At 42.7% G+C, this 23,261-nt stretch overlaps 1 protein-coding gene across 8 annotated transcripts in view; it reads left to right on the plus strand.

Annotated features, from left to right (window-relative positions):
* LOC134528333 (A disintegrin and metalloproteinase with thrombospondin motifs like) overlaps nt 1–23,261 on the plus strand; it is a 421,345-nt gene that overhangs the window by 345,725 nt on the left and 52,359 nt on the right. For all 8 annotated transcript variants that reach the window (XM_063361874.1, XM_063361870.1, XM_063361869.1 and 5 more), the window contains one exon: nt 22,808–22,903. In XM_063361874.1, the coding sequence (XP_063217944.1) occupies nt 22,808–22,903 (96 nt within the window). The remainder of the gene's footprint in view (nt 1–22,807; nt 22,904–23,261) is intronic.

Genomic DNA, 23,261 nt, shown 5'->3' on the forward strand with positions numbered 1-23,261 from the left:
GAAAACGTCTGCCGGTTTCTGCAAGAAAAATCTCAAAAAAAAAATAATAATTCCACTGCTGTTTCTGTGATTCGAAATGTAAACCAGGAACCATATGTTCACGAGGAAACTTATATTCACGGCACGATAGGACTATTCGACAGCCACCGCGAGAAGTAAATATTTGTAAGAGAATGATGGGGGTTCATGGGGGTTCATGGAGGTCTATGGGTAGAGACTAGAAAAATTCGCGATTTCGATGACCTCTAGGATAGACTCAACAATCCCCTACACACTCGGGCAAATGCCACTTGCTCATTGGCTATTGACTCGTGACACCTGTCAACTGGGACGCTTGCGATTCAATACTTTCTTGGTTGGAGGTTTTTCATTGGCTCAAAGTCCTTCAGATAAATTGTGAGTCAATCACAGAAGCAATATAAAGATACGGTTGTTTGGATTATAGCATATCATGAAATGAACCCGCGAATTTTTCCGGTCTCTATCTATGGGGGTTCATGGGGTTCCCCCCAAGCTTTTTTTTTATTGCAACCCAGCGCTCTTACCATAACCTTTTCCACCCTGCTAACTGTGGACAAGAGATGTACGGTGATTCGTGGGTGTAGTCACTAAGGGGGCAACCAGCGAGCGGTGAAAGCGCCGCGCGGTGTCGATTGGCCAACCAACAACAGTAGAAACCACAGGTTCAAGTTTGCACCGATCACTTCTGTAAACAAGCGAGCGCGATGTCTTGGACACCCGCTATTTCACCTGCGATCCGCCACCGGTGATGGGAACAAATGAGGATAGTCAGCGTTAATGTTTGAATCCATGTATGTGTTCAGTCATCAGCGCCGTGGCGTGGCTGGGACTAGGTGATGTGGTTCTCCGTTGCCTGGTGAAGAGGACACAACTCTCAGTCCTCAAAAAGGGAAGGAGAGATCTTCCACAGGGAATTAGAAACCATTTAAGGAGTTTGCATCCTAAATTATTTTGCTTTATATATTTCTTGCTTTTGCACATGATTATAAAGAAATTCATAATATAACCATATTTAATTGTTTATAAAAAGGTGTTTTCTACTAAACATTTTCTTATTTAATGGTTTTAAAGGGACTTACAGAAAAATTTGATGCCAACTGCATGCAATCGTGTGGTATTCTGTTTTGGATTTACCTTTCGTATGTCGCCTTCGTCTTCAAACTCTTTATTTTTAGTATAACATTCATTTAAACAAAATAAAATTAGGTGTACCAAAAACCACAGAAACCTAAGTTTTTCAGGGTTTTGAAAAAACAATTTTTTATTTTTATGAATGATATACTAAAAACAAAGTGTTTGGAGAAGAAGGCTAGATACTAAAAACGAAGTGTTTGAAGAATAAGGCTTGATACGAAAGGTAAATGCAAAATTTAATGCTACACAATTTTATGCTGCCAGTTCGTGTTAGTACTGACATAAAAATGTGGTTCAAAGGTTGCCTCCAGAGGCGCTGGATCATTGGTGCGTCGTTTGCCCTTAAGGGGCCCGCCTCGTCAGGAGTGTGTCTGTGTTGGTGAGGCGGGAGTCCTAGTGAGCGACGCTAGCTGGTGCCTCTAGCGCGGTGTCTCCTCTGGACTGGCGCGCAGTCTTCTCGTCGTGCATGGGGCAACCCTGCATTTGAGCGTTACCATAAAATTATATGGCGGAGAATTGAAGATAATTTTGAAATGCAAGACCCTCGAGTGCTTTCAAGACTCTGTATCGGGAGTTTCGTGCCTAAAATTTATACTGAAAACACGCGTTTTAGTCATTTTCACTTTTCTAAAAAAAAAAAAAAAACGGAAACGGAACTACTCATCGGCCTTCAGCGTATACCTGAACGGTTTCCGTAAACAGACGCCACGCTGTTAGAAATTACATTTAATCGAACGGAATTGTTAAACGAAGAGTTCTTCGTTATTTCAAATACCTAACTGAATCTTCGTAAGAAACTACACCGTATTTCAACCGTTCTTGTCGTTATAAAAGGTAAACACACGCGTAGAGTGTTCTTTTTTTTAATGTTTTGATTCTACACCAAGAATATTATTTTGGTTTCATGTCCGAATGAAGTGAACTCGGTGTAGCGTAAGCTTGACGAAGACCCCTAGGTGATTTGTAGCCAGCGTTCTTCGTAAGTTGAGGGTGAGAAATTCTTCACGTTGCTCTCGGATATCTTGATGCAGTTTTGGAATCACGTGGTTTTCTCTCTCTCTCTCTCTCTCTCTCTGTGTATGTGTGTGTATATATATATATATATATATATATATATGCAAGGGCGCCCATACCTATGGCCAGGGTGGGTCCGTGGCTCCCCCTAGCTTTCAGGCTAATAAAAAAATTAGGTGTTCTTGAGCATTTTGGGCAAATTTTGAGTCCTTAAAGGCCATTTTTGGCCATTTTTTTGTCATTTGTGGTGGTTTGCCCCCCTACTCCTACAAATTCTGCTTCCCCTTACAAACCTTGTATCTATATGTGTGCCCGGGTAGGTCGGGGTCGTCCTGGCCTACCGTCGGGGCACACGACACTCGGGCGACGACGGACGAAGGACGGCGCGCGACCTCCCAGTCGGGGAGTCCGGCCTCGGCGCTGCTTCCTGTCGGTACACTTCCGGCGTCCTTCCCCCGCGCTGCGCCCCAGACCCCCGGCCATCTTGGTCGTTCCAGCAGCCACGGGCGCAGATCCTAGAGGAGGGGGCATGCAGGCCAACACGTGGGCAGTGTTACGACACACAAGCGCCGTGTCCGGAGATGACGTATCGGCATGTCCTCCCACATTCGATCACGGTCCCTGGAGCCAGGATCGGAGACAAACACCCCCCCCCCCCTTCCCTACACACCAATTTTACAGTCAAGTGCCACATTATAATGGCATGGTTATTTCTTACCTACACTCTTTTTTAGAATGTTATTTAACCTGAAAATACAGGGTATAATTGAGGCGGTCTACGGAAAAGGGGCACATAGGCTCACGTGCCCTTTTTCCACAGAATGTTTTTTAAAACCACCATATTGTTTTCTACAATCCCTGAAAATTTCATAGATATATTTTAAAAACTGAGGTTGGTAGACAAATTTTTACAACCTGATGTTGGTATACTTAATTTTACCACAGTTGTTTACTACACATTTTGATGTTGTAATTTGAGTTAGTTTAGGATGTGAGTAATGTGCTGTGTATTATAAACATAAAAATGAGTTCTAGTAGCACTGTCAGTGAAGAAAGAAGTGGCCAACTGTCAAAAAAAGAAAAATTTACATGAAACAAAAAAACAAGAAACGTGAAACTGTGAAAAGAAAACTTGTGAGAGGTGAAGGTTATGTTTCGTCTTGTGGTAAACCAATTGAAGGAAAACAATTTACTTTGGTTTCAAAGTTCTGTGTTAGCGAGTGTTGTGATAAACTCTCATTTGACGATCAAGTAGACTTGTTTTCTTCATTCTATGATGGGCAAGAAAAGAGCCTACAAGATTCTTTTCTAGCTCAATGTATGGAAAAAGCAGCATCAAAAAGGGAGAGAAAAATTGTTGATCCAATTAAATCTCGAGAGCATTGTGATAAAAAGTAAAAGAATACAGGTCTGTCGGGAATTAATTCTCAAATTATTTCAGGTTTCAGTAAAAAGAATAAGAGTTATTCAGAAGAAAATACTGAATAACTCTAGTTTTGTTGAAAGAAGAGGATCACATGCCAATAGGCCGCACAAGTTACAGGACAATGTCACTGATTTAATGGGGGAGCACCTTGAAAGTATTCCACACCAAGAATCTCACTACAGTACTCATAAAACAAACTTAAAATACTTTGACAACACCAACCTAACCATTAAAGATTTGTATGATATTGTTACGATCGCGCTTGGCTGCAGTGCTGGCGTCGCCACGCTCGTTCGGCCTGTCTGCGCCCCCTTCCACCTGCATCCTCTCCCTGGTATCTCGTGTCATACTATCTCGCTACATCCTGACTGTCGCAGCGCGCACCTGCCTCAGATCGGGTTACTTAAAAGAGGCCGCACTGCGGAATAAAAGGACTCAGACGCCTTTATCGGCGTTCTTAGAGCAGCCACCGCGTCCTTCGAGGACTCACGATGCGTTTCTGGGCATTTCGACGGCGAAGGTCGCGCGATATCTCGGAGACATGCCCGATTGTTCTGGACGGGAACCCAAGGGCTATTTAAGGAGGTTGGGCCGACCTTCGAGTCAGTCAGTCGGTGACTGAGTGAGTTCTCCCGCGGCGGAGTTTCCGGGCGATAGTGCCGCGGGTGCGGCAGAGTGGCGAAGTCCTTGGACGAAGGTTCCAGGGCAGGGAGTGAGTAAGTTCAGTGGAGTCGGGAGTTTTCCCGCGGCGGAGTTTCCGGGCGATAGAGTCGCGGGCGCGGCGGAGCCGAGTGAAGTTCCGAGTGAGGCGTCGTGTGGGATCTCGGCGAAGGGTGTGACGGCGGCGGCGGAGTGCGGCGACGGAGTCCCGCGGCGGAGACCCACAAGGGGTGCTGCGGTAAGAGTTGCGCCGGAAGTGCGGCCCAGCGAGGTGTGTGAAACGAATGACTGGGGAATTGGCATTTCTTTAAGTGTAGTTAATTATTTGCCAATTTAGAAGATTATTTGTAAGTGACAAGTAGTGGTAATAAATAAAACTGTGTGTGTGAAATAAAATCTATTAATTGGGCTATCCTTTACGAACCCGCAGGGAAAGCGTAACATTTTGGTGTCAGAAGTGGGATAGCCCTAATTAATAGATTTAGGATTCAGTTAAGAAATAGGATTTAGTTTTTCGAGAGTAAAGTTAGCATTTAGAAATTTAGTGAATTTGTAATTTTCTAGAGCTAGTTTGAATTTACTGTAGTCAGTGATAGTCTTGAATGTAATAGAGTTATTGTTATTTTAATTAGAAGGTTCGTCTAAGTCATTTAAAATTAAGAACAGTATTCAAAAAATTATTATTATTTAGGTTGTTTAATTATTAGTAAATGATTTAAAGAGAGATGGCTACTGAAGATCTTACTGACGAGCAATACAAGGAGATAATGGTTGCCCTAGAAGAGATCAATAATAAAATGGAAAAAATGGTAACCAAAATCGAGAACTTTACGGAAGAAATGAAGAGTGGAAGGAAGGAGAGTAAGAACCACCATGAAGAAAAGAAGAGTGGGTCAAATAATAGCCTAGAGGAAATGAAGAAGGGTCAGGATGCACTGAAGCATGGCCAAGAAGAAATGAGGAATGAAATGATGACCGAAGTGAAGATAAGCCTAGAAGAGAAGAACAGCCAAGAGAAGAATAGCCATGATAAAAACAGTGAAGAGAATAACAGCGAACAGAAGACCGGCCAGGAGAAGACCAGCCAAGAAGAGAATAACAGCGAAATGAAGAACAGCGAAGAGAATAACAGCAAAGAGAATAACAGCGAAGAGAATAACAGCGAAGAGAATAACAGCGAAGAGAAGAACAGCGAAGAGAAGGACAACGAAGAAAAGGACAACGAAGAAAAGGACAACGAAGAAAAGAACAACGATGAGAAGAACAGTGATGAGAAGAACAGTGATGAGAAGAACAGTGATGAGAAGAACAGTGATGAGAAGAACAGTGATGAGAAGAACAGTGATGAGAAGAACAGTGATGAGAAGAACAGTGATGAGAAGAAGAGTCATGAGAAAATTAGCCAAGGAGAGAACAGCCAGGACATGAGGATGAAAGAAGAGCTGAAGAAAAGTACAGAAGTGAAGATGAGTTACAAAGTAAGGAATATTGAACATAAAGAAATGAAGATAAACCAAAGAGAGAGGGGTAAATGCCAAGAAGAGATGAAGAAAAGCCGAGAAGAGATGTACATGAGTCAAGAAGAGATAGAGAAGTGCAAAGAAGAAACGAAGAAACACCAAGAAGAGACGCAGGAAGACCAAGAAGAGGTAAAGAAAGACCAAGAACAGGGGAAGAAAGACAGAGAAGAGAAAATGAGAACACAAGGGGTCATGAAGAGGGTGCAAGGGGAAACTAAGTGCAGTCCAGGTGAGACTCAGAAGAACCAAGAGGGCACAAGTAACCAAGAAGAGACGAAGAGGAGCCGGGATGAAATGCTGTGCGAACAAGTAGCTGCGAGAGAAGAAATGGAGAGAAAAAGGGAAGATACAAGGAAACCGTTGGAAGGCAGTAAGCAATGCACTCAAGAGTATCGGGTCTGTCCAAGGCATCGGTCAGCCCGTCTCGGGCAGCTGGCTGAACGACATGGGGCATCTGCGACGCAGAAGTGTCGCCGGGTGACAAGAGAAGCTACATCTGCCGCGAGAGAGGGTTATCTGGTGAGACTGTACAGCCCGCGATGGAGGAAAGGCAGGAGGCCTAAACTTCGAGAAGCATGGGGACCTCCAGGAGGAGATGCATTACCTGTTCGGGACGAACAGGTTTAAGGAGGGGGCAATGTTACGATCGCGCTTGGCTGCAGTGCTGGCGTCGCCACGCTCGTTCGGCCTGTCTGCGCCCCCTTCCACCTGCATCCTCTCCCTGGTATATCGTGTCATACTATCGCGCGACATCCTGACCGTCGCAGCGCGCACCTGCCTCAGATCGGGTTACTTAAAAGAGGCCGCACTGCGGAATAAAAGGACTCAGACGCCTTTATCGGCGTTCTTAGAGCAGCCACCGCGTCCTTCGAGGACTCACGATGCGTTTCTGGGCATTTCGACGGCGAAGGTCGCGCGATATCTCGGAGACATGCCCGATTGTTCTGGACGGGAACCCAAGGGCTATTTAAGGAGGTTGGGCCGACCTTCGAGTCAGTCAGTCGGTGACTGAGTGAGTTCTCCCGCGGCGGAGTTTCCGGGCGATAGTGCCGCGGGTGCGGCAGAGTGGCGAAGTCCTTGGACGAAGGTTCCAGGGCAGGGAGTGAGTAAGTTCAGTGGAGTCGGGAGTTTTCCCGCGGCGGAGTTTCCGGGCGATAGAGTCGCGGGCGCGGCGGAGCCGAGTGAAGTTCCGAGTGAGGCGTCGTGTGGGATCTCGGCGAAGGGTGTGACGGCGGCGGCGGAGTGCGGCGACGGAGTCCCGCGGCGGAGACCCACAAGGGGTGCTGCGGTAAGAGTTGCGCCGGAAGTGCGGCCCAGCGAGGTGTGTGAAACGAATGACTGGGGAATTGGCATTTCTTTAAGTGTAGTTAATTATTTGCCAATTTAGAAGATTATTTGTAAGTGACAAGTAGTGGTAATAAATAAAACTGTGTGTGTGAAATAAAATCTATTAATTGGGCTATCCTTTACGAACCCGCAGGGAAAGCGTAACATTTTGGTGTCAGAAGTGGGATAGCCCTAATTAATAGATTTAGGATTCAGTTAAGAAATAGGATTTAGTTTTTCGAGAGTAAAGTTAGCATTTAGAAATTTAGTGAATTTGTAATTTTCTAGAGCTAGTTTGAATTTACTGTAGTCAGTGATAGTCTTGAATGTAATAGAGTTATTGTTATTTTAATTAGAAGGTTCGTCTAAGTCATTTAAAATTAAGAACAGTATTCAAAAAATTATTATTATTTAGGTTGTTTAATTATTAGTAAATGATTTAAAGAGAGATGGCTACTGAAGAGCTTACTGACGAGCAATACAAGGAGATAATGGTTGCCCTAGAAGAGATCAATAATAAAATGGAAAAAATGGTAACCAAAATCGAGAACTTTACGGAAGAAATGAAGAGTGGAAGGAAGGAGAGTAAGAACCACCATGAAGAAAAGAAGAGTGGGTCAAATAATAGCCTAGAGGAAATGAAGAAGGGTCAGGATGAACTGAAGCATGGCCAAGAAGAAATGAGGAATGAAATGATGACCGAAGTGAAGATAAGCCTAGAAGAGAAGAACAGCCAAGAGAAGAATAGCCATGATAAAAACAGTGAAGAGAATAACAGCGAACAGAAGACCGGCCAGGAGAAGACCAGCCAAGAAGAGAATAACAGCGAAATGAAGAACAGCGAAGAGAATAACAGCAAAGAGAATAACAGCGAAGAGAATAACAGCGAAGAGAATAACAGCGAAGAGAAGAACAGCGAAGAGAAGGACAACGAAGAAAAGGACAACGAAGAAAAGGACAACGAAGAAAAGAACAACGATGAGAAGAACAGTGATGAGAAGAACAGTGATGAGAAGAACAGTGATGAGAAGAACAGTGATGAGAAGAACAGTGATGAGAAGAACAGTGATGAGAAGAACAGTGATGAGAAGAACAGTGATGAGAAGAAGAGTCATGAGAAAATTAGCCAAGGAGAGAACAGCCAGGACATGAGGATGAAAGAAGAGCTGAAGAAAAGTACAGAAGTGAAGATGAGTTACAAAGTAAGGAATATTGAACATAAAGAAATGAAGATAAACCAAAGAGAGAGGGGTAAATGCCAAGAAGAGATGAAGAAAAGCCGAGAAGAGATGTACATGAGTCAAGAAGAGATAGAGAAGTGCAAAGAAGAAACGAAGAAACACCAAGAAGAGACGCAGGAAGACCAAGAAGAGGTAAAGAAAGACCAAGAACAGGGGAAGAAAGACAGAGAAGAGAAAATGAGAACACAAGGGGTCATGAAGAGGGTGCAAGGGGAAACTAAGTGCAGTCCAGGTGAGACTCAGAAGAACCAAGAGGGCACAAGTAACCAAGAAGAGACGAAGAGGAGCCGGGATGAAATGCTGTGCGAACAAGTAGCTGCGAGAGAAGAAATGGAGAGAAAAAGGGAAGATACAAGGAAACCGTTGGAAGGCAGTAAGCAATGCACTCAAGAGTATCGGGTCTGTCCAAGGCATCGGTCAGCCCGTCTCGGGCAGCTGGCTGAACGACATGGGGCATCTGCGACGCAGAAGTGTCGCCGGGTGACAAGAGAAGCTACATCTGCCGCGAGAGAGGGTTATCTGGTGAGACTGTACAGCCCGCGATGGAGGAAAGGCAGGAGGCCTAAACTTCGAGAAGCATGGGGACCTCCAGGAGGAGATGCATTACCTGTTCGGGACGAACAGGTTTAAGGAGGGGGCAATGTTACGATCGCGCTTGGCTGCAGTGCTGGCGTCGCCACGCTCGTTCGGCCTGTCTGCGCCCCCTTCCACCTGCATCCTCTCCCTGGTATATCGTGTCATACTATCGCGCGACATCCTGACCGTCGCAGCGCGCACCTGCCTCAGATCGGGTTACTTAAAAGAGGCCGCACTGCGGAATAAAAGGACTCAGACGCCTTTATCGGCGTTCTTAGAGCAGCCACCGCGTCCTTCGAGGACTCACGATGCGTTTCTGGGCATTTCGACGGCGAAGGTCGCGCGATATCTCGGAGACATGCCCGATTGTTCTGGACGGGAACCCAAGGGCTATTTAAGGAGGTTGGGCCGACCTTCGAGTCAGTCAGTCGGTGACTGAGTGAGTTCTCCCGCGGCGGAGTTTCCGGGCGATAGTGCCGCGGGTGCGGCAGAGTGGCGAAGTCCTTGGACGAAGGTTCCAGGGCAGGGAGTGAGTAAGTTCAGTGGAGTCGGGAGTTTTCCCGCGGCGGAGTTTCCGGGCGATAGAGTCGCGGGCGCGGCGGAGCCGAGTGAAGTTCCGAGTGAGGCGTCGTGTGGGATCTCGGCGAAGGGTGTGACGGCGGCGGCGGAGTGCGGCGACGGAGTCCCGCGGCGGAGACCCACAAGGGGTGCTGCGGTAAGAGTTGCGCCGGAAGTGCGGCCCAGCGAGGTGTGTGAAACGAATGACTGGGGAATTGGCATTTCTTTAAGTGTAGTTAATTATTTGCCAATTTAGAAGATTATTTGTAAGTGACAAGTAGTGGTAATAAATAAAACTGTGTGTGTGAAATAAAATCTATTAATTGGGCTATCCTTTACGAACCCGCAGGGAAAGCGTAACATTTTGGTGTCAGAAGTGGGATAGCCCTAATTAATAGATTTAGGATTCAGTTAAGAAATAGGATTTAGTTTTTCGAGAGTAAAGTTAGCATTTAGAAATTTAGTGAATTTGTAATTTTCTAGAGCTAGTTTGAATTTACTGTAGTCAGTGATAGTCTTGAATGTAATAGAGTTATTGTTATTTTAATTAGAAGGTTCGTCTAAGTCATTTAAAATTAAGAACAGTATTCAAAAAATTATTATTATTTAGGTTGTTTAATTATTAGTAAATGATTTAAAGAGAGATGGCTACTGAAGAGCTTACTGACGAGCAATACAAGGAGATAATGGTTGCCCTAGAAGAGATCAATAATAAAATGGAAAAAATGGTAACCAAAATCGAGAACTTTACGGAAGAAATGAAGAGTGGAAGGAAGGAGAGTAAGAACCACCATGAAGAAAAGAAGAGTGGGTCAAATAATAGCCTAGAGGAAATGAAGAAGGGTCAGGATGAACTGAAGCATGGCCAAGAAGAAATGAGGAATGAAATGATGACCGAAGTGAAGATAAGCCTAGAAGAGAAGAACAGCCAAGAGAAGAATAGCCATGATAAAAACAGTGAAGAGAATAACAGCGAACAGAAGACCGGCCAGGAGAAGACCAGCCAAGAAGAGAATAACAGCGAAATGAAGAACAGCGAAGAGAATAACAGCAAAGAGAATAACAGCGAAGAGAATAACAGCGAAGAGAATAACAGCGAAGAGAAGAACAGCGAAGAGAAGGACAACGAAGAAAAGGACAACGAAGAAAAGGACAACGAAGAAAAGAACAACGATGAGAAGAACAGTGATGAGAAGAACAGTGATGAGAAGAACAGTGATGAGAAGAACAGTGATGAGAAGAACAGTGATGAGAAGAACAGTGATGAGAAGAACAGTGATGAGAAGAAGAGTCATGAGAAAATTAGCCAAGGAGAGAACAGCCAGGACATGAGGATGAAAGAAGAGCTGAAGAAAAGTACAGAAGTGAAGATGAGTTACAAAGTAAGGAATATTGAACATAAAGAAATGAAGATAAACCAAAGAGAGAGGGGTAAATGCCAAGAAGAGATGAAGAAAAGCCGAGAAGAGATGTACATGAGTCAAGAAGAGATAGAGAAGTGCAAAGAAGAAACGAAGAAACACCAAGAAGAGACGCAGGAAGACCAAGAAGAGGTAAAGAAAGACCAAGAACAGGGGAAGAAAGACAGAGAAGAGAAAATGAGAACACAAGGGGTCATGAAGAGGGTGCAAGGGGAAACTAAGTGCAGTCCAGGTGAGACTCAGAAGAACCAAGAGGGCACAAGTAACCAAGAAGAGACGAAGAGGAGCCGGGATGAAATGCTGTGCGAACAAGTAGCTGCGAGAGAAGAAATGGAGAGAAAAAGGGAAGATACAAGGAAACCGTTGGAAGGCAGTAAGCAATGCACTCAAGAGTATCGGGTCTGTCCAAGGCATCGGTCAGCCCGTCTCGGGCAGCTGGCTGAACGACATGGGGCATCTGCGACGCAGAAGTGTCGCCGGGTGACAAGAGAAGCTACATCTGCCGCGAGAGAGGGTTATCTGGTGAGACTGTACAGCCCGCGATGGAGGAAAGGCAGGAGGCCTAAACTTCGAGAAGCATGGGGACCTCCAGGAGGAGATGCATTACCTGTTCGGGACGAACAGGTTTAAGGAGGGGGCAATGTTACGATCGCGCTTGGCTGCAGTGCTGGCGTCGCCACGCTCGTTCGGCCTGTCTGCGCCCCCTTCCACCTGCATCCTCTCCCTGGTATATCGTGTCATACTATCGCGCGACATCCTGACCGTCGCAGCGCGCACCTGCCTCAGATCGGGTTACTTAAAAGAGGCCGCACTGCGGAATAAAAGGACTCAGACGCCTTTATCGGCGTTCTTAGAGCAGCCACCGCGTCCTTCGAGGACTCACGATGCGTTTCTGGGCATTTCGACGGCGAAGGTCGCGCGATATCTCGGAGACATGCCCGATTGTTCTGGACGGGAACCCAAGGGCTATTTAAGGAGGTTGGGCCGACCTTCGAGTCAGTCAGTCGGTGACTGAGTGAGTTCTCCCGCGGCGGAGTTTCCGGGCGATAGTGCCGCGGGTGCGGCAGAGTGGCGAAGTCCTTGGACGAAGGTTCCAGGGCAGGGAGTGAGTAAGTTCAGTGGAGTCGGGAGTTTTCCCGCGGCGGAGTTTCCGGGCGATAGAGTCGCGGGCGCGGCGGAGCCGAGTGAAGTTCCGAGTGAGGCGTCGTGTGGGATCTCGGCGAAGGGTGTGACGGCGGCGGCGGAGTGCGGCGACGGAGTCCCGCGGCGGAGACCCACGAGGGGTGCTGCGGTCAGAGTTGCGCCGGAAGTGTGGCCCAGCGAGGTGTGTGAAACGAATGACTGGGGAATTGGCATTTCTTTAAGTGTAGTTAATTATTTGCCAATTTAGAAGATTATTTGTAAGTGACAAGTAGTGGTAATAAATAAAACTGTGTGTGTGAAATAAAATCTATTAATTGGGCTATCCTTTACGAACCCGCAGGGAAATCGTAACAATATGTTTCTCGATTATTACAATGAAAAAACTGGATCAAAATTAAAAATGAGCTACAAGACATACTACGAATATTTCAAAACTAAATTTCTTTATGGTTTTCGAAAACCTAAAACCGATGTATGTGACTTTTGTGTAAAATGTACCGAAAAGTTGAAAGTGAATCCAACAGACCTTGCCAAATATCATTCAAGGTGCACAAACGTAAATATGCTAGAAGAAAAATGATAAGAGACGAATATATAGACAGGGCAAGAAGAGATGAGACATTCTTGGTGCTAGAATTTGATTATGCACAGAACTTTGCTATTCCTAAACTAAATGTGAACACTCAGTTTTACAAACGCCTTTTATGGCTGTATTGCTTTAATGTGCATGTTTTTAATGACAACAGTTCATTTTGTTATTGTTTTGTGGAAAGTCAGGGCAAGAAGAATGCTAATTCAGTTGTGTCATTTTTATACGATTGCCTTCTGAAGAAAATGCAAGTTTTGAAAAATGTCAAGACCATTGTTTTCCTTTCAGATACTGCAGGGGGACAAAATAAAAACATGACAGTTATAAAATTTGCTTCATGGTTTGCTAAAGCATTTCATGTAAATATTGTGCACCTGTTTCCTGTTAGGGGTCACTCGTTTTGTCAGTGCGACCGAAATTTTGGTTTAATAAGGAAGAAAATCAACAATAAGGAAGTAATAGGAACAGCTAAACCTTACTTAACTGCTATGGTTTTGTGCCTACAGGAACCTACCCCTTTTGAAGTCATAATGGATGAGGAACTACTGAAGGACTGGGACAAAGCTTTATCACATTTCTTTCTTCAGAAACCTACTTCTTCAACAAACACATTTACCCTTATGAAGTACTGCATTTTAAAATTTGATTATAATGGAATGGTTTTGGCCTCTCAAAGTTACTTTGAAGTTTATAATGCATTTAGATTTTGGAAAGGACATTTCCAAAATGTAAGGAACATTCATGTTGAAACTACACCAAATCAAAAAATTTCTGATCAGAAAATAACAGATGTCCACAGCTTGTATACTTTTTTGCCACAAGAAGACGCAGATTGGATAGAGGACATGCTGAAAGTATAAGAAATGTCTTGTGGGAGTTTTTTTTCCCAAAGATGTAAAAACTTGCAAAAGAATTCTGTGTATATTAATAAACTATTTGCCTATTTACATATTATTTACTAAGAGTAACATTTTGTACATTGAAGTTCCCGGTATGAATACTGTAAATAACTAATAGGTTCTTGTTTTTTTTTGTTTAAATATATTTGATAAAAAGAAATGTTATGTAAGAGATTCCTGTGTACAATTATGTAGGACATATTCAAAATTGAAACAAATAAAATACATTTTTAATACATTGAAATAATACATTGTTGTGGAAATAATGTTCTGTGGAAAAAGGGCACAATACAAACATTTTTTAACAGTGTGTAAATAAATATGTGTATTTTTTAAGCAGTTTAGTTTCAGTCCCTCCTTATAGACAGTAAACCAATTTACTTTCGCAAATACAGTATTATAAGCTCCTCATTGAATATATTCTACAGATGGAAATGAAAAACTTTGAATGTCATTTTCTCAAAATGCCATTTTGGCATATGTGCCCTTTTTCCGTAGACCGCCTCAATTATGGTTACTATTTTATAAGTCCAAAACTAAGCTTTATTTATAAAATTATTTTACTTAGAAATAACCACAGAGAGTATGTATATTTTATTCCACACGCTGAGATAAAAATAAACTGGCCTGGGCCCTGGACCTAGGGGTCCCCCCAGCCCCACCCTTGTGGGGGCCATGCGTATTCGTTAACCCCGCGCGCAGAACTCTGAGCCGTGCCCCTGCAAGCAAACCATCCACGTGCCCAAGATGACTTTGCGGACAAACGTCAACTCAACAAACAATTAAATATTGCAAAGTGGAATCAGTAGGGGGATGTGATCCTTATTTTTACGAGCTTTGTATAAGTGTGTGTATATGTGTGTGTGTGCTTATTTAAATTATTATAATTTTTTAACTTATGTTTAATGGTGAGTAGTTTTTAGTTTTCAGTATACTTGGCATGAAATTTAATTTCAATTTTTTTTTGTTAAAATATTACTGTCCCGTGTTTACTATTTTTAAATAAGGCTAAATTTTGATATAAGTAACATGTATTTTAATATGCGTGAATCATGTTTCATTTCTAGCTAGTAAATGGTTTGTTTATTCAGATAATATTTTATTTTGTACGTTGTTTATCAAGTTATTGTTTATTGTATTTTATTTAGGTTAGCTTAGTTATATATGTTTGTTTTGTTATCGCTTTATAACTGTCTTTGGTTAAGTGGTAGACAAAGTGGCACGCCTTAACTTCGCCACTTAAATAAGTCGATATAAATAAATAATGTCTGGTTATACCACATGTCATGAGAACCTCAATGCAGACAAAGGAGATGATATGGACAAAACAGATGAATGTGCAAACACTCAGAAGCCAAGCCAAAATCAGCCGATCAGCCTGTTTGTGCATGAGGACGGGGAAAAAATCTCAGTTCCCGAATCGTCGTAAATTCTTTCGGCGTATGTAGTTTCAACGCGTGCTGCTTCGAGAAACTACATAAACGGCGTAAACACCGAAGGTAGTTATTTCTTCAAGGCGGGCGGCTTGCGCGTCGAGGTTTTAAGTTAGTTCATGTGGTCGCCGACAGGTTTAAGACTATCTCGTGGTCTGCCGATTTTTCTTCCGATGTTCTTCATCTTTTCTTCGCCGTGTTCTGTGGAATCAGTTGGTTCGTTTCTGTTTGCAAATATTGTAGCAGGACAAAGTCGTCTAATATCCGCGAGACAAGTGATGCCAGCGATCCTGGTGGCATGGGTTGTACTTAGCGTTGTAAACAATGTTTTTAGTACGAGTTTTTTGAGTATTTAATCCACTTTTATTGCTATTTAATGCGTAAATGGGTTATAGACAATATATATACGTCGTTGGTTATAGACAACTAATTTGCAATCTCTATGGTTTCTACTAGGTACAATATTTGGTGAAGTGTAGTTTCGGTTCCCTGCAAGCATTTCCAAAGATTTCCGAAGTTTTGCGTTTTGGTATTAACGCCACTTCAGCCGCTAAATCAGAAGTTTCCAATGAAAACAAGCATGTTGTGACTGACCTTACCTAACCTAACCCTTCGATTTTTTTAATTTAAATTTTTGAGAGAAATCCGAAGTTGCACGAACGTGGTAGGGAACCGAAACTACGTGAGTTGTAGGCTTCCCGAAGTTGTAAGGCTTCGCGAATTCCAGCTGACAATCCATAGAGGTGGCAAAGGATAGAAGCACAACTACTAAAAATTTAATTTCGCACGTATGCGTACAGCTCACACCGCTAGGATCGCTGTAATAATGTGTCTCGTGCTTCGCCCATGTTAGCGGGCATGAGATTCCATTATTGTCTTCTACAATATTTGCTGGTTGTTAGCGTGCGTAAAAGGTTATTATATTTTTATGGATGACAGTTTGCTCGTTACCGAGGTTAGAGGTTTACACATCAGTGGCGAGGACTGAAAGACTTGCTCTTTTTTTTTTTTTTTAAAGTGAAAACTTCTATAGGGAGGTCTGGATAGGGAGTAAATTCATGTAAGTCGTCATCGAAATGGTCACGTGACGTGTTAATTTTTTTTTATATTTCAAGAATAAAACTTAATTTTTTCTATCTTTAAATATACAAGTTTTTGAATTTTATCTTTATTTTCCAAGGAAATTTAACGTTATTGTGTGGTACATATTGCGAGTATTGGATATTTTTAGTAGGTAGTTAAGTTTAGGTTATGTTTTTTTCTTTTGTTTATTTATTTACGATGTGAATTTCTTCAAATGTCAAATTATTGATTTATTAGAGACAATTTTGATCATTTGTAGATTTAAGTTAATATTTTTTTTATTCTTTCAATGAAAAAACTTAATTTCTTCTAGTTTTAAAGTTATTATTGGTAGGGGCAAAACTTATGGATTCGCGTCACCGACATGCTAGTGATATAATAACAAAATCATTTTCCTGCGTACATTTGACATAGAAATGAGTTCATATTACACATTTAAAAACAAAGTTTTCACTTCTGTCGACAGCCCCCATAACTGACTTTTAGTTTGTTTTTGACGTGACAACGTCTAATAAATCGATGAACGCCGGCTGCACGCATGAAAAAGGATGACTCATTCTCCCATTACGCACATTGTCCCGTTACGCTTTGTCCCGTTACGCTTATTGTACGCTTGCGCCGCATCTATCTTTCATCCATTCGATTGGAACAACCATCGATTTTACTTTTTCGAGGCACATTAAACTTGAAACACTCCCATTAGTTTCCTATTTTTCCTATCATCGTCCTATCCTTAACAAAATAACACAGATTTGAAGAAGTTAAATAGCAAACATGTATAAACGTTAAAGATAAAATAATCTGTTCGTTAAAGTAATAAACATATTTGAATTAATGAGTGCAAATAAAAGTAAATTTATCAATTAAATTGTAGATTTCATTTCAATCCTTTGTATCCATACAAAATAGTGATAATTCAAAAAAAAATTATTCAATTTTATTCATAAAAGTATCCAATCATTTCATCAATTTTTTGTTATGACGTTGTCACGTTAAACTATCGTCCGTATACCGACTTTACAGACAACCAATTTTTTATTAAAGATATAATTTTGCACGGTGTTTTAAACGGTGTTCACGCGACTGGATGAGCGTGTCTGGCCGTTACTCCGAAGGAGCTTGACCGTGCACGCGGAAGTGTCGGAAGGGGAGGGGGAAGGGGCTCCCATGATGCAGCGCGCGGTGGAACAGTCGCCGTGTTCACAATGTAATGGCGGCGGAACGGGAGCGCATCTCTCCCACCGCCCGCCGGCGCAGCCAGTGAAAGGCAGCTCGGTCGGTTCCCGCGCCATTTCGCGTTCCTGCTTCCGGTGGGTTTTTTTTTTTTTTTTTTTTACTCCCCGTGTGAATTTGCAGAAGCGTGTGAAATTAGCTTTGTTTTTGTGGTCAGTGGCTCCGCTTACTTTTGCAGGGACCGAATATTTTGGTGAAGAACCGTAAGTAGGGGCAGGCGTTTTTCGCGAAAAGACCTTAACACTTATTAGACTGCAACAAGGTATACCCGCACCTGTGGTTTCTTCCTTGTGATTGGCGAGAAAAGTCGTTGCTTAATTTGATCGAGCCACTCAGGATGCGTTTACTTCCACACTGAATCAGTGTGATTGGTGTTGTTACAATCGATATGTACCTGGGAAAAACTCACCCAATCACGAAACACAGACGATGCTACAGTGTTTTAACTTTCATCTTGTCCCGAAATCTTTTCGCGAAATCTGCATGCCCCTAACCGCAAGTAAGGCCTTCGAGTTTGTCAGAGGCCCTTTCCCCCGAGGGACTTTGGAAAATAAAACCTTTCAAAACAACGTTTTAAAGCCAAACCTGGAACTCAAATTTCGACCATGCTTAAGAAGTATTGATATTCTTTCCTGGTTAGTTATACTCGGGTTAGTTTTATAAAATGCGAACGATAAAATTCCGGTGTAGTCGCCAATGTATCAGATGATGAAATCCAAGAATTTTTTTTTTTAATATGAAATCTTGAATACGGAATTCAAATCGTAAGTTCTTGAACAGAAGTTTCGCTCTGAGTTTATCGTCACGTTCGGTTTTAATTTCAGTTCAGTGTTTCCCGTCATCTAGCGAGTTTAAGCTCACACTTTCACATCTTCATTTTTGGTATTCCCGTTAAAACTATTTTGACGTTAGGTAATCAAACAAAATCGCTAATTCTGCATGACCGTGGACTATTCCACTGTACTTTAATTATTTCAGTGGAATAATTTGTCAGAAAAGAACGGTATAGTGGGTTTTAGTCCACTCCCTGATAGCAGGATAGGTGGCGTGTTTGTACGAACCTCGTTTCAACTTTTTTTTTGACGTGATAACGTCTTATAAATCGATGAACGCCGGCTGCACGCACGAAAAAGCACGACTCATTGTCACGTTCCGCCTGAGCCGAACGTGCAATAACCGGCCAACCACCGTGCGAGAAAATCTTGTATAATATCAAACAAGTTAAGGCGGGCTTTTAAACTAATTGTTCGTGATTAAATTTAAACAAATTATTTAAATTAAATTTGCAAAAACTGTAAATAATATTTGAAAATTAAAAATTATGCAAATTTTCATCAATGTTTTTTTATGACGTTATCACGTAAAATTATCGTCCGTAAACCGACTTTACAGGCAACCCCCCCTTTTTTTTAACTTTTTTTTTACTTTTCCACCAAAACGCTGGAAGAATTATAGCGTGACGACGCGACGCGAAGAATACGTTGAGACGAAAAATATCGTGGTTCTGAATCGCGTGGCGAAAAAATATATATAATATATTGTATTTCTTGCCATTGCATACGCAACAAACATACGTCAGAAAACAATGCTTGTGTTTTTTTTATAACCGACATGTTTAATTCCTATTTAACACTTAATTGTAAATATCACCACGCGTGAACACATTCAGAGATTTTCAAAGATAATATTTATTAACAAGAAAAAATCATAATACACTAATAATAACAATAATAATAATAATACCACTACTTACGCATTAGTTTGACCATCTTTCGAAAACAAAATTCTGACGTTCGTTCCAGTAAAGTCGCCCCCGTGACGCGATGGAAGTAGAAAATGTTTCTAATCGAGGAGTCTGTCGCGTCCGCCATTCAATGTCGCTCTTACGTCTCGGAAGTTATTGGTTAAGGCCCTGACACAATGTAAAACCTTTGTCTCCAATATATTTGACGGCAGAGTTGGAGGGTTGATATTGGATGTAAAATGGCTACCAATTTTCCCCATTAAATAAACTTGTACGTATAACCTCAACTATGTTTTAAATCATGTCACTTATTTTTAAATATATAATATACACAACTTTAAATGGTGTTCACACGACTGAATAAGCGTATTTGGCCGTTACTCCGAAGGAGTTTATTTTTATCGAAGTTTATTTTGGGTTTGAGTTATCTTAAACTTTTAAATTATGATCTCATTTTGAAATTACATAACCCATCACAGTGTTGGATGGAATTTCCTGTTTTTTTTTATGCTTTTAACATTTTAAAACTTTTGTACATTTAATTAATAATAATCATAATCATTATACATTTTCTAGGATTTTTAAAAGTTATAGGCACATAATTTGCTTTTTACGCATAAAATCATTTCGCTTACGTAGGGACACCTGTATTTCGCGAATACATTTCGTGTCAAGGTATTTCACAAAATACTGTAGCTTTTCTCCTGTGGTTATTGGCTGAGGTCGGTGAGAGGTGTCGTCCCGCTCTTGACGGGGCCAATGAGAATGTGGTCACCGTACTGCTGCACCCTCACAATTTGCCATGACTCTCAGTAAAAGCTACAGTGTTTTGTGAAATACCTTGACATGAAATGAAATCGCGAAATACAGGTGTCCCTACGCATACGACATTCATATTAACATTGTTTTATTTATTTCACCTTTAAAGGACCTTTTTAATCGCCCATGCATATTTCGCGAAAAGCAACCACGGCCAGCTGTAAGTTAAAACATTGTAGCATCGTCTGTGGTCCGTGATTGGGCGAGTTTCTTTCAGGTACATGTCAATTGTTAAAACACCAATCACAATGAGTCAGTACGGAAGCAAGCGCATACTGAGTGGCTCGATCAAATAAGGCATTGACGTCTCTCGCAGACGGCCGCCAGTCGCAAGGAATAAACTGTTTGTGCGGGTATATCTTGTTGCAGTCTAATAGGCGTTCAGGATTATTCGCGAAAAATGCCTGCCCCTACCCATGTGTTATTCGCCATTTTAAAAAAAAATCGTTGTGACAGAAACTAACGTCATTTCCTTTTTAAATGGGCGCGATTTTGATTGACCAATCGCATCCAACATCCAACATATAACCCGTCCTATATGCAGAATATTTGATAGAAAGTCGTGTCATCCAACTGGTCAAACAAACGAGGCTACTTTGGTAACGTTTTCAGGGACGCCATAACTCATAACTCTCCAACTATACTCGACCCAACGTATTGGGAGTTGTTTGGAAGCGAATGTTTGACCGTGTGACCACCTGGGCCTTTTAGAAAAAAAGTTGGTGTCTATCACACCGTGCCCTTTGCGCTGTTTTTCGATTCCAGCTGAACTTTATACCTGAACTTACTTTCGCTTCGGGAAGGGATGGTGTTTGATGGAGGGGCGGGGTTCAGGGACTATAACCTTCATTCCCTTTTTTTTTATTTCCTTCCTTTTCGGGATTCCTTCTTTCCCAATTTCGCGCGCGGTGTTGGCGTGTGTGTGTGTGTGTGTGACCTTGAGCCAGTAAGCGCTTTCGGAGCGCAGCCCCTAAACCCCAAGACGAACTAGGAACCTATTCGGAACTAGATACTGTTGGCCCTCCTGTGCCACTATCACCTGGGTACTTTGTAAATTTTACTTAGTCATTATTTTCTACTTTAAATCTTTCCTACCTTTATTCTGGTTTTGATATCTTTTAATTGACAACGTTGTAAATTTTTTTTTTAAGTTTGTTAGAAATCTTGATGGAGACCAGAAGAATTCCCAGTTTCGATTAACTACTGTAGCCAATAACGCCAGCTCATTGGCTGTGTAGCTTAACGAAGTATGTATTTGAATTTCAGGGGGGTTTATGAATGGCTTTAAGGCAGTCGACCCTTGAATTCTTACTACTTTACAAATATAACCAGTGCTGTTAGGTGCATACGTGCAACTTGCTGGCGGGGAACATAACTGACGAGCGGGTGAAGAGTTTATGACTTAATTTAACGTCTGCCCTCCTCTTCTCGAAGGGAAGATGGCGGCAGAATGCGAGAGTGGCTCTGCATGAATATTCATGTTCCCCCTCCCCCTCCCCCTCCCCCTCCTCCGCCCACGGACCTGGATCGTGACGTCCTTCAGAGCTAACCGCGCGCGTCGACGCGTCAAGCCCGGGTCAGTACCGCCACGAGAAACCCTTCCATTCACTGACCCCCGGTCAGACACCCGGGTGAAACGCGTTTTATTTTGCTGTGGGTCAAAGAAATAGATAGGTTAAGTGTTTTAAACAGGAAAAAAAAAAAAAATTCTTTCGCAAACATTCGTTCTTAATTTTCCTCCCCCCCCCCCCCCCCCTTTTTTTTACGGGAGAGTATGTTTCCGCATTCTAATGATCGTAACCAAAACGATAGGTTATATAATATAAATAATAACTGTATGATTTCTAGCAAGATGGTGTTTCATCGCTGGGTAGTACCATTTGTCGCTGTGCTGTCCAAGGTTCTTTCTCGTCTGCAATTTACCATCATTGTTGCAACTGTCTCGTCGTTGTCAGCCACTGTGTTCGTCTGTTCTTTAAATTATTGATGCGTAACACCTTAGTTCTCGATAAACGGCATTTGGTAGTCAGTCATTTCGTGAACGGAGTGGAAGTCGCACATAACGTAAACGTGTAACCACAAGGTAAACTTTAGGGTACAAAATTCCTTGTCGAAAATCGGTTCCTAAGCCGGGGTTCAGTATTTTTTCTCAAGTCTTTTTTTTTTGTTTTGTTTTTTATTGGAGCCGTTCTTTTTATTTATAGTTTAACCTTTCGCTCTGCAAAATAGAGATAGTCGACATAGCTGATTCGGTAGCTCATTCTAGCGGCGGGTGCGAAAACTACGTGTGATTCCCGTCAAGAAATGTAGTTGAAAACACAGTTTATCACGCTCGGCATTATTTCAAAGAATTCTACTTTAAAATATCCGTGTCCGAGTTTCGTATTATACGTGTATGTTCAACATGAGAACACGTGAATTTGCTCGTGACGAATAGGTTAGATGTTACATATATATCTCTGGCACATTCTGAAAGCATCGCTCAACTGAATTCTCTGTCCTGTCCAGGAGTCTAAACATTTGACACGAGCTGACTTGTGCTTGGGTCCCTTGTGTTGCCCATCCTCGAGGTTACGCTATGACTAGAGACCGTAAAAATTCGCGGGTTCAATGCCCTCCAGGATGAACTCCATAGTTCCACGTGCACTCGGTCAAATGTCACCAACTCATTGGCTGCTGTCTTGTGAGACGTCCCAGCGTAGCAGCCTGTGGTTCGATAAAGTTTTTGGTCGGGTGTTTCTCACCGACCCAGAGTCATCCAGGCGAGTTGTGAGCCAATAGCAGAGGCAGCGCTGAGGTATTAACTATTTGTATTTTAGCCTGGTCGCGAAATGAATTCGCGAATTTTTTCCGGTTCTCTGGCTGTGTGACACCCGGTGGACTCGAGCGGAGGAGCAGTTGCGTGTCTTCGGCCGAGCCGGGCTGGCAGACGGAGTGACCGCGAGTGGTTGCTGGTGGTTGTCGCAGGAGGAGGACGAGGACATCGGCGAGCTGTACCAGGACGAGGAGAACGTGGCGGCCCTGCTGCTGCACAGGGACAGCGTCGACGGAGGCACGCTCGTCGTGAGTACACCACCCCCCCGCCTCTGTCTCGGCCTCCGAGCCGAGCCCGAGCACCAATTATTTTTTCCCTAACCTAAATTAAAACTAAGTGTGTTTGGGAGAGACTCTAAGTGCGTCTCAGACCGAAGCCTATACGCTCTAATCATGCGGGAGAGGGAGCATGCATCGTGTGCTGGGAGGAGGATTGGCCAGCCACGGCAGCGATTGGCGCCGCATGACTAACTCCCCTCACTGACTATTCTAGACTATAAACTAGATAAGTTGGGCCCAGGTGAAACCTGCATAGACACAGGGGAAAATCCCTGGGCACTTACATGCGGGATGCAACCAGTGTCCCGTCGTTTACCACAATCCGATA

This window comes from Bacillus rossius, chromosome 1, assembly GCF_032445375.1.
Source record: "Bacillus rossius redtenbacheri isolate Brsri chromosome 1, Brsri_v3, whole genome shotgun sequence".
NCBI lineage: Eukaryota > Metazoa > Arthropoda > Insecta > Phasmatodea > Bacillidae > Bacillus > Bacillus rossius.